This window comes from Etheostoma spectabile, chromosome 15 (assembly GCF_008692095.1).
Source record: "Etheostoma spectabile isolate EspeVRDwgs_2016 chromosome 15, UIUC_Espe_1.0, whole genome shotgun sequence".
Taxonomy (NCBI): domain Eukaryota; kingdom Metazoa; phylum Chordata; class Actinopteri; order Perciformes; family Percidae; genus Etheostoma; species Etheostoma spectabile.
Window position 1 is genome coordinate 5,375,531 of NC_045747.1, and position 11,980 is coordinate 5,387,510.

The following is an 11,980-nucleotide window of genomic DNA, read 5'->3' on the forward strand; positions in this document are numbered from 1 at the left end:
TTTTTTTTACGTAAAAGGGAGTTAAAGTTGTATAATTTTTTTTTAATAATTAGGATGTTTTTATTTGTATTTTTTCTCTTATGGGCGTGTTTATTATTGGCAGTGTTCAATCTTTCTGAAACCTTTTTTTTTCTCTTTGATTTTCCTTTCAACATCTTACAAGGAATTATTTTAAAAGAAGATATGAGTAGATTGTCAAAGAGATATGAGTTATTGAGGGTTATAGTCTGTATATTCTATGGGTATTATGAATTAAACGATTAACAAAGAAACAGAATTATATACATAAATAAAATTTCCTGATACTGTTACAACTGTTTGTGGATGCTTTCTTCTGTGGTGGTCTCTTGTTGTTTTCTTCTTGTTTTCAGCACCTTTTTACATTCTGTCATTGAACCTCTTGTTTTGTTTTTACACACAAAGACTTTGTCAATGAGTTAGATCTGATTAACAGACTTCAGAAAGACTGGATCTCTGGCAAGTAAGATCCACAAATACACCTGCAATTAGAGCTTATCGCCATAGGTGCTGCCAAAGAGCAAAACATGCAAGAGTGATTGGAATCATGGGAACATGGCTTTTATTTTTTAACTAGTCTGGTGGTAGGCTGGCTGGCTAACTTTTTGGTCTTTATTTCTTGTGAAAAACTTGCATCAAATTAATTCCAAAGCCAAACAATGACTGGTCTAACACTATAGTCTGAAAGATCTTTGTGAAAGCATCTTCTGAAGTAAACATCAAGCCTGAGAGTCGTGGGAAGGAACAGAACAGTGTGGCACCTCGCCACAACAGTCCACTTGCTTTACCACCTTCCTACATAACGTGTCTTAGCGTGGCTTTCCCATCCCTCCTTTCCATAGTCAGATTCTTTTGCCATCACTGGAATGTCAACAGCAATGTCTGCTTATCAGTTAAAAATAAATGGAAGTAGCAGGCAAAGGTCTTTCAAAATGAGCAGGACTCCTAATTTGTAAGTCAAAAGGAAACCCCTGCAAAATTGCGAAAATGCTGGAAAGTCTTGAATAGACTGGTGAAACCCAGGCTTATTGTAACATTTCAGGGAGAGCTTGGCCTCTCGTGTCATTGTCACATTCCAGCTCTGCTATTGAACCTGAACAATAAAGAGGATCACTCTGCTGACTTTGTAGTATATGTATAACGAGCAGCCTGCATGCACCTAGCGATGACGTTTTCATATTTTCGGCCTTGTGGGTCAGAGTTAAATTTACATAACTTCTTCCCACACACCATCCCTTTTGTCAAATATACACAGACTAAGAAACCTGGTACACTCCCAGTGATGCCTTTTGTCTTTTCCAATGATCAGCTGCAAACTATGTCTGTGCTCAAGTTCAAATGAACCCATTCAATCTGAAAAGGACTGCTTATTTAACATATGATTTTGCTTTAGTGTCATAATCACAGTAGGTACTGATGGACAACCTCACACTGCAAACAAGGAAGCAGAATAGAAGAAATCCTAGAAAAGTCTTGCAGGTATGACACACACAACGCCACCAATCTCCTAGCTGAACAAAGGCAGTTTAACAGTAGTATTGCAACAGGCAGGGGAGAGGCCAGAGAGTGGAGAGGTGAGCTCTGGGTTATGAGCTGGTGTTTATTAACTTATTTTTACAGCTCTGAAGGATTGTGAACAAGTGTGAGCAGGAAAGAGACTTTCTCCTGTCTAACCAGTTTCTCCAGTTTTTCTCTTATCTCGCAAGAAAGACGGAGCAGGTAGTATAGAGTTAAGCTTTTGGATTTGTAACACACAAAAAGGGGGATTGTTGTAGATTAATTATCTTTTGCTGAAGGACAGTGGTTGGCTCAGTTTTGTTTGACCACTGTTTTTGCTGGGTTAGGGGATCGTGCAGAGACTCCGCCAGGATCTCATTGGATATATTTGCAGAGAAGGATGAGCAGTTTTCTGTACTTCATCCTCCCGGCTCTGGGTGGATACACTCTCACCTCGGTGTACCTGCTGAAGAACCCCCACATTCTCCACAAGAGGAAACGCACTGCTTTTTACTGCAAACACATCTCACACAGAGGAGGTAAGGGGTTGACCACCAGCCAGGTGCAGTCCATAATTTACTGGAAAAATGCGAGGCGATGGTTGGATTGATGGTTGTTTTTGTAAAGATTATTATTGTATTTTTACCAAAAACTCATAACAATTGGCATACACGTCAAACCTGGCGAAAATTGCAATGTTCTGTAGTGATTGGTTTGGGCATGGCCATCGGGCTCCGTAACGCTGCTAAACGCACAACAGGGTTAGAATAAAGTTCCTTTGGTGTTCACAAAATTTGGTGGCATTTTTAGGGTAAAAGACTTTTTTTTTTTACCCTAATTCTTCTGTTGGTCACCAGGATGTGGAGAGAGGATAGAGAGCACGATGGAAGCATTCACAAAGTGAGTATCAAACTCATGTAAAACTCAGACATTTTTTCAGATTTGGAAATCTATCTGCAAAAACATAGACTTACTGCTATAAGTTAAATCCTATATTTAAGATATAAAAAAATGCTGAAAGTTTGGTATGCCTAAAGATGCATTAATGTACTAAATGTATAAAATATTAGCAAGATTTGTGCTTCATGAAAAAGTAGTAAATATGCAACACTATCTGCTATCCTTTGTTGTTTGCTGTCTTAAATGTCTTACATCCTATTAGGATTAGACATTTTAACTTCTTGTACAGCATTTTAAGAGATGGGGATGTTGTAGGTCAAGTTTAAAGAGCTGGAAAAGGAGGAGTGAACAAAAGCTCTCTCACTGTGCAGGGGACAAATGCATGTATTCTGATCCTTCATCTATGTGATCTTCTGTCTGCAGTGCGGTGGAGCAAGGCACACAGATGCTGGAGATGGACTGTCACTTGACACGCGATGGATATGTGGTAGTGTCACATGATGAGAATCTGCTGAGGCAGACCGGCCACGATGTCACCACCTCATCACTCAATCTACAGGTGGGAGGTCAGATCCTGCAGGACTGTTGGTTAGGACAAAGGTCATAGCCTACTGAGACAGAGTGGTGGTTTTCTGTGTTATTGTTTTAGCCTACCATGATTACACTTGATTCTCATCTTTCTCATGTATAATACACTATTATAGTACACTACATTTACGTGTCAAAAAAAGAAATCCCTCTATGTTTTAAGTTAGTTACCTGCTCAGTTTGCCTCTGAACGTTTGTTATAAACACACTTCTGTCATGTGTTGTACCAGATTAAAACCCAAAAACCTACAGACTGCCATCAACCCAAGCCAACAATATTAATAAGCACATGGTTGTGTGCTGAAGATCATTTACAGTTACAGTATTCTGCATCAGGGTTATGGATGGAAACATATTTCTTTTATGGTAATCACAAGCAATGTCATAATAATATACTTTATATTGTAACTTTCTCCTTACCCCTGCTGTTTTGAAACTCTTTTAGGATTTACCTCTGTATAAAGAGAAATTAGAGGTGACATTTTATACAGGTGAGTTCCTCCTCCTTATCGTATTCTTAATTAATAACAAAAAGCCACTCATTGGTCAGTAGCCTAGTAGTCGGTAGTGTGTTGTTTCCCTTATTTTCCCCCTTCCCTCTTTCAGGTCGCTACAGCAACGGTCCAGACAGGAAATTTGCTCTGCTGGAGGATGTGTTCAGGAAGTTCCCTAAGTTGCCTGTCAGCATTGAGATCAAAGAAAACAACAAGCAGCTGATAAAAAAGGTACAGTAGACCTAAAAAACACGTACAACTCTTACGAGAGCCATTTCAGAACTTTATGATATGAGAGTCTCCAAAATATGAAACTGTGTTCATGCGTTTGTGATGCTCAGCATATATCAAGTCAAATGTTGTGATTGTCCATGGTGGCGAGATATACTGTAAATTTCCACTGTTTTTCTTTGTCTGTTGCTTTTTTTCATGAGCAATGTGCCTGCATTTTAGGCTTATGTAAATGTAAATGTGCTGTATTTATATAGCGCTTTTCCAGTCTTAACAACTGCTCAAAGCGCTTTTACATCTACAGGAAACATTCACCATTCACACACATTCATACACTGTGGCAGGGGCTGCTGTACAAACATTCACACACATACACACTCCGATGCGCAGCACCGGGGGCAACTCGGGGTTCAGTGTCTTGCCCAAGGACACTTCGACAATGACTGCAGGGGCGGGGATCGAACCACCAACCTTCCGATTGGCAGGCAACCGCTCTACCACTGAGCCACAGCCGCCCCTAGGCTTATGTTGCTTTTAAACTCTAACATGTAAATGTGGTCTCTTTTAAAGCCAAAATATCCTGCCTATGATAATTTTTTTACTTCAAAATGTCAGCTGATACACCTTCACATCTCATTATTCCCTCACCGCCTTTGAGTGGTGGAAGAAGTATTCAGATCCTTTACTTAAGTAAAAGATACCACACTGTAAAAATACTCAGTTACAAGGAAAAATCCTGCATTTAAAAATGGAACTCACGCAAAAGTAAGTAAGTATCATCCGAAAAATGTACTTAAAGTATGATTCCCTACTGCAGAAAAATCCTCACATTTTAGAAAATGGAAATGATCAAAACAGTTCTGTGTTCAGCCAATCATTTCAGCTGGACTTGTAGGCTTTTATATTGTTGGGTAGTTAAATTTGTAATAAAACACATATGTGCTTTGTGTGCAAAAATCTTAATTTGTAAAGTAACCAGTAACTGTCCAATCAATGTGGTGGAGTAAAAAGTACAATATTTCTCTCTGAAATGTAGTGGAGTAGAAGTAAACAGTGGCATGAAAAGAAAAAATTCAAGTAAAGTGGAAGTACCTGAGATTTGTACTTAATTACAATACTTGAGTAATTTTACTTGGTTACATTCCACCACTTCCGCCTTCACATTTCATCTGTAACCCTCCCATGTCCATGTGTAGGTGTCCGACTTGGTGAGATGCTACAACAGGGAGGAGATCACTGTCTGGGCCTCTGTGAACTCCCCCATCATGATGGAATGCCGCAGAACGGTACATAGACCACCTGGGGGAGACAAAGTTACTTGTGCAGTTTTTTCACAATCAATTTACAGCCAATATCACATTTTTAATTTCAGTTTCAAATAATATTGGAATTGCTTGACCTAAAGAGTTGGAATTGAACTGGAAACTGTCTCTGCGTTGGCACTCTCACTCTCTCCCTTTCTCCCTCTCTCTCTCTCTCTCGCTCTCTCTCTCTCTCTCTCTCTCTCTCTCTCTCTCTTTCTCTCCCTGCTTCTTCTAGAACGCCTCCATGCCGTACAGTTTCTCTGTGAACCGAGGTCTGCTGCTTCTGTTCCTCTTCTACAGCGGCCTGCTGCCCTTTGTGCCCCTGGGAGAGAGTTTGCTGCAGTTCTACCTGCCGCGCATCTTCAACAGGTGTGGCCCAAGGAGTGTTTCTACATGTTGATGCGTGTTATTAAACAGCAAAATCCTTCCTCCCTCTCTGCCTAGGCTACACCACAGCAGTCTTTATGTCCATGCCCTGTCCATCCATCCCACATGTTATTCTGAGTTTTTAGATACTTTGGCTGTAGATTTTTCTGATGTTTGGTGTGGGATAAATTTGTCACCGTACCGATGTGTCTATTGTTTCTGTGTCTGTGTGCTGAAGGACGTACATTCCTGAGGAGCGCATCCTGAGGAACAAGCTGGTCATCTATTTGTTAGAAAAGTGAGTGAAGTTTTCACTGCAGACTACTTATAACTGACTTAGTTCTAAAATGTTCATGAGAGTCATTGACAAACATTACATCCACAGTAAATGGGGTGATGCTGCCATGCAGAATTACAGCATTACAATAATGTTGTTTATATAGTAGCAAATTCTTAATTATGTCTCACTGCTGATTTTGTAAACTGAGTTATTCATATATTCATTTATGCTGTCATTCCAGAGTAACAATGAGGAAGAGTCTTTTTAAGCACCTCGCAGCCCGTGGAATTCAGGTACGGAAACACATATGCACCTAAAAACAGAGCTTGTTTAGGGGCATTACAGGAAATGCATAGAAAGTTTAGTTAAGAAAACGAAACTTTTTTAATTATTTTAAAAAATCTGAATATTTCTGGTTCAACACCAGGCTGTTAGGATTGTCACAATGAACTGTAATTGCATTTAACTTCCTACATCCCACAGCTGGAGATTTACAGTAGATCATAGATATATCAGTGAAAGAAAAACCCTCAAATCATAATTCCTGGATGCAAAAACGAGAAGGGAAAGTAGATTTTCGTTGTCTTGTAACTGCATGATAATTTAACCAAAGCACTTAATGGTTTAAACTACACTACACTTTAGTATTTCAGTTGAGACAAACAGCAACGCTCAAACAGCCAAAGTGAATGTCTTGGATGCATCACCTCTGTCCTGATGTGAGTAATCTCTGCTGGGGTGAGGTCACACCCATCGTCAGGCCATGAGTGCTCACTGAATAGTTTGGGCATGAAAACAACAAAAGTCATATGTCATGCCAATCGCTAAGGGCCTCCAGGCATTTGAATGCTTATGAGTAATTGTGAGGTAGTGACTAAGAAAAGCTCTTCGCCTCATCATGCACATTAAAAACACAGTGATGAGATCTCCTCCGAAAGAGCTTCACACTCCAGGAGAACGTGGGCTTGTGTGAACATTGGAACATTGTGAGGCAATCATCTGTGATACATCACAATATATGTGTAATAAAAAAAGCCTAAAATAGATTTTTGTTTCTCGGATAACAAGGAATCTAAAAAGTAAAGTGTAGTACAACACTGAAAGAAATCACAATGCTGCTGCCCTGGCATTTATATCAATTATTTGTCTACACTGCAGTCTAAACAAGTGCCCTCTTGATGCACCAAGGTCTCACTTTATGCTGATGTCTGCTGTATTTTGGCTGTCACATGAGACAACTGCTACTCTCCAGATTTGTAGGGTTTGTGTTGAATCGATGGTCAAAGCACATACTGTAGCTCAAAACTGCAGGAAGGATAACCAAAACAGGACACTGACTCATTTTAACTTTACTCCTTGTTTTGTTGACATTGGCTTCACTCCACATTTGTTTAAAACAAAGGAGATACAAAAGTTTTTTTTAGCTGTTCGGTCTCCAGGACCCTGAACAGATCATTACATGTTGACTAATATAGCTGTGATCGCAGGTGCATCTGTTTGTGTGCAATGAAGATGAAGACATAAAGGCTGCATTTGAAGTTGGGGCCACAGGGGTAATGAGTGACTACCCGGCACTTCTGTCAAGCTACCTCTGCAGAAACAGAAGTCAGGATTGACCCCAAACACATCCTCACAACTTGTAACTGGCAGCTTTCTTATGGATTGTGGACTGTGTAAAGAAAAGACTGTGAGGAAAAAGTGTGAAGAAGAAGTGTGAAAACCGTTTCTGTGACAACATTGGATGACGAGTTGTTGGTGCAGTGGGAATAAAATAATTATTAATTTCTTTCATTTGAATCACTGATGATAGAATTATCTGCAATCATGTAATTTCTACTGCCTCTTCCCCACATTCTGCCAGACACAGCCCAGAGTTTAAAGGTCCCATGACATGGTGCTCTTTGGATGCTTTTGTATAGACCTTAGTTATCCCCTAATACTGGATCTGAAGTCTCTTTCCCGAAATTCAGCCCTAGTGCAGAATTACAGCCACTAGAGCCAGTCCCACAATGAGCTTTCCTTAGTATGTGCTATTTCTGAGTCTGTAGGTTTTGAGGAGGAGAGAGGGGGGGGCAAGGTGGAGCCTGGGGGTGTGGCCTTGGCCAACTGCCAATTTGCTCGTTTGAAAGCCATGATTTCTCTTTCTCATGGTTGGGCCAAATTCTCTGGACAGGCAAGTGGAGAAAGGGGCGGTAACCTTGTCCCTTATGACCTCTTGGCCCCTTATGACCTCATAAGGTCTGTCAGTCAGGGTGTAACAAAATATACACACAGCTATGTTGTTAGAGTGGACTATTGTTATGTTTATGTCAATGTGAGAACTTCTTATTGATTTTGTCTTATGTTTTACTGTATGTGCATGTGGTATAGTGAATTGTGCAATAATGCATGTAAGTGTGACCAGAGGAATGTGTAGGTATGTGTGAAAAAGGAGCAGGAGAGAGGGGAAAGAATATAAAGAAATAAATAACAATTTATGGAAAAACCAACATAAAAAAACATTTTAAAAAAGAAGAAAAAGTGGAGAAAAAGAAAATGCATATACTGAGTACAGAACTCCACTACTTTTTTTCCCCTTGTAATTAGTTTTCTTATCTTTATCTTTGGGTGCCATTGTGTTGGGCTGCCCCCAGACCAAGGAGGGAGTTGGTCCAATACAGGTCACTCCCCACATTGGGCTACCTCCAGACCCTCTGGGAGTCAGTGTGTATAATGGAGGAAGTGTAGCTTCCAAGCCTCCTTGTTTTTTTTTTGTTTTTTTTTGAAGGGTTGCCAATTTGATGTGTCTTATCATTCCAATCATATTTGGTGATGATGACATCTAATGCTTGAATCCAGGTGACGGTGGGTTTAATTGGTAAGAGATTATTTCTTTCAGGGAGCATTATCCGTAGCTATTCTGCCTGTAACACCTCAGTAAGCAGTTTTAGACTTACTCACTACATATGTAATTCAACCAGTGTGTACGGGCTGCTGCATGTTAATTTGTAGTGGAAAGATAGTAGGTTTGGTCCAGCTTATAGACCAATTGGAAATTTGGACGATTCTCCTAAACCAAATTTACATATGGCAAATAGAAATTTCCAAAATATCTAAACAAGGGTGTTTCTGCATCAAGGAACACAATGGGTTTGCTGGAGAGAAAACTGAACAGTTTGTTGGTAGTGCAGAGTTTTATTTTTTTTACACCCATCAGTTTGATAAAAAAAAGTAGTGCTAGGATTGAGCAGTCTTTGTAGCTGGAGTAAATATTTAACCAGCTGGACCATGTCACCTGACAACTCATGATAAGAGAGTAAACATGACTGTTTTGATTGTGTCTGATGTTATTTTTTGACATAATTTGATTGGTTTGAATAAGTGCTGAACTTTAGATATAAAGTCTGCAAAAATTCACTTTGGTGTATGCTTATTCACCTTATGCTTATTATATATATTCTTGTGTGTGGTATTAAGATGAAAAGAACACACATGTGCATGGAAAATAAAAGCAAAGAAAATGTACACTAATTGGTACAACAAATATATCCATATGGTGTGAACAGTGTTAGTAATATAGAATCTAGGCTGTATTTTGCATCTGAGTTTAATACAGTCACTTATCTACAATACGGCCACATACTATACAGCCAGATGTAAACAGGGGGTTTACATGTGCAGTTAGGCTCACCTGTGTTCCTGTTTTCCCAGGCTACGGTCAAAGTCCGGCCACACCACTGCGATAAAATCAACCAGCCTGTTAGTGAAACAAAGGCTGTCCTTTTCTGAACTGCTTGGCTGTGCTTTGCAGTGTGACAAGTGGGTTAATGAAATATAAGTGGATCAGTGCTGACTGAGGTTTTTAATACAGTAGATGTAATAAGCAAAGACTTGAATAAGTGACCCAGCAGAGACATAAGGCTCTTGGGATCACACAACCAGGGTAGTAGCTACTATTGCACACAAACAAAAATGCCAAACTTCCAATCTAAATATTGTTATGTTTATATTTTCCATGACTGAATATTTGAGGGTTTTAGACTGTTGGTCAGAAAGAATGAAAAAACAAGACATGTAAAGATGTCATGCACTTGTGATGAAGATTTTCTTACGTTGTATAGACCAAATAATTTAGGGGAATAATCAACAGATTAAAACAGAATTAAAACAATCATTAACAGCCCTATCTTTCAAACAACATTTAGATCATTATGATAAGAGACACATTTACAGAAGATATAGTTAGGGTTAAATTAATTAAAAAAATAATGAATACAATGTGAACTGTTTGGAGGATTTTAGGATTGATGGTGCTGTGCTGCAGAAATTTGGACCCCCTGGCTACAACATAATACACATTCAAGAGGAAAGCAAAACAGCTTCGAGACAACAGTGCGAATAAATCAAGAAACCACAACAGCCTATCCTCCCCATCTTTTCTGTCCAAGGATAGCAAAGATTTCCAGAATTTTGCCACATAACTGCAATACGTGTTCCTTACATAGTGTAAGTTTGATCCGTATGCAGCCAGTCCGAGGGACTTTTATCCCAAAATCCGCCAGAAGGATAATAACCCCCTAACAGCATTTATAAGACTGTACCAACAATCAACTGATAGCCATAAATGGCTCATGTGAAGTCGAATCTGATTGGCTGACCCACATTCTAGACGTCACCTGCCGCTTCTCATTGGTCGACGGGGATTTGTTTTGCACCCTTCAGACTTCCTCCTCTGCGTGTTTTCATAATAAACCACATTTTTCTCCCGTCGGACCCGCCGCATTGTTATCCTGTCAGCCTGCCAGCATTGTCGGATTTCAGCTCCTGTTTTAACAAAGGCCGTGGATGAAGTTTGAAAGCTGGTTCAGATTCAAAGAAGAGACGCGGGTAAACGGGCTCCGCTGCAACAACCAGAGGCTGTCTCTGTTGTCTTTATTGTCCAAGCCTTCAGCGCATGGTCGACTGTTGGACCGAGCCGACGTGCCGTCACCATACCTGCTTAAATTAGATGGTTTTTTCTAGCTGTCAGTCACATTGATACGTTGTAAAGACCGTAAGGAGCTTCAGTATTATCAGGTGAGTCGACAGAAACCGAGAGATATCCTGCAATGCGCATCTGAACTGAGCTGCTGTTAGCTGCTGTATGTGGTGACCAGTGCGGAGCTAGCTAGCTAGCTAACACGCAAACTAGGTCCGAGCCAGTGACCGATTTCTCCTGCAGCTGTATTAGGCCGTCTGTGTTATTATTTAGCGACTGACTGACTTTAGTGACAGACTGCCACCAGCGTTGCATAAATGGCGCAGCACACGGTGCCGGGGCTTGAATGTGGGTTAACTGATTGCATAAAGAGGCGAGGATTGTTTGTGCAAACTGTTGTAAACCAGGAAGCAAGCTACCTGTTCCTAACCTATCAGCCAGCAAGAGTCCCTCAACTTTGATTGTTTATAACAGTACACGTTTTTTCAAAGGTTAGTTTGACTATATTTCAGTCCCTGCACAGTGACAACAAGATACATGATTATAGCACATTGTTCACTAGGGCTGCCATTCAGTTATTTTCATATACACCACTTTTTACATACTTGTATGTACATAATATTACGGTTTATTTTTACCTACTGTACTTGATCAGTTTTGTTGTCCTTGTTTTTAATGTAAGCCTGTTTCTATCTTCCTGTAAATTGGTACACAGAGCAACTTAAACAAGAGTCAAATTACTTGTATATGTAACCAAACTTAACCAATAAATCAGATTTTGATTCGTTATAGATTCATCTGTCCGATGCTGTGTTGACATATTTCTGCCATTAAAAAATTCTGACATGATAAAAAATAATCATGATAAATCATAATGATGAAGATAATTAAAATTGTTATTCTGAATTATGAGATACTAAGTCAAAGATTTGGATTTCTTAAGTTAAATCTTTAAAGTTATGAGGTGAAGTGTTATATTATTATGGAATATTATATAATTCTGTTCTTATCACTACCGGCAACATGTAAGAGCATCGTAATGTTGTAGTTAATCAATTTGGAGCCAAGTTTAGATACTTTGCATACTACTGAGTAGATTAGTAGCATAGTATTGCATCATATCATTTAACCATATTAATGTAAAAACTAGTAACTACAATTGTCAAAACATGTAATAGTAAGAGTAAAAGTTTAACATTGCATCAAATTGAAATACTAAAATATAGTGCAAGTACCTCAGAATTGTACTTCAGTACAGTACTTGAGTAAATGTACATGGTTACATTTAACCCCTGTCTTACTTTCTGTTAATACTCACTTCACATAATTTTATATATATATATAT

General features: G+C 39.3%; 2 protein-coding genes across 3 annotated transcripts in view; both read left to right on the plus strand.

The window, feature by feature from the left end:
* The first annotated feature begins 1,566 nt into the window (after nucleotides 1-1,566).
* Nucleotides 1,567-9,074, plus strand: gdpd3a (glycerophosphodiester phosphodiesterase domain containing 3a). 2 transcript variants are annotated; one of them, XR_004335498.1, is made up of 10 exons: nucleotides 1,567-2,054; nucleotides 2,373-2,415; nucleotides 2,839-2,974; nucleotides 3,449-3,494; nucleotides 3,610-3,728; nucleotides 4,925-5,014; nucleotides 5,268-5,401; nucleotides 5,637-5,696; nucleotides 5,920-6,052; nucleotides 6,118-7,075. XR_004335498.1 is itself a non-coding variant. In XM_032538732.1 (10 exons), the coding sequence occupies exons 1-10, from the start codon at nucleotides 1,916-1,918 to the stop codon at nucleotides 7,292-7,294; spliced, it is 948 nt and encodes a 315-aa protein (XP_032394623.1). In that variant the 5' UTR covers nucleotides 1,568-1,915; the 3' UTR covers nucleotides 7,295-9,074. The 2 variants fall into 2 exon arrangements, 1 of the variants encoding a protein (XP_032394623.1); XM_032538732.1 differs by lacking the exon at nucleotides 6,118-7,075 and adding an exon at nucleotides 7,166-9,074 and having other exon boundaries at nucleotides 1,568-2,054; nucleotides 5,920-5,971.
* A 1,269-nt stretch (nucleotides 9,075-10,343) lies between these two features.
* ypel3 (yippee-like 3) overlaps nucleotides 10,344-11,980 on the plus strand; it is a 5,375-nt gene continuing 3,738 nt past the window's right edge. The window contains exon 1 of the mRNA XM_032538756.1: nucleotides 10,344-10,733. The gene's annotated coding sequence lies outside the window, so the exon portion shown is untranslated. The remainder of the gene's footprint in view (nucleotides 10,734-11,980) is intronic.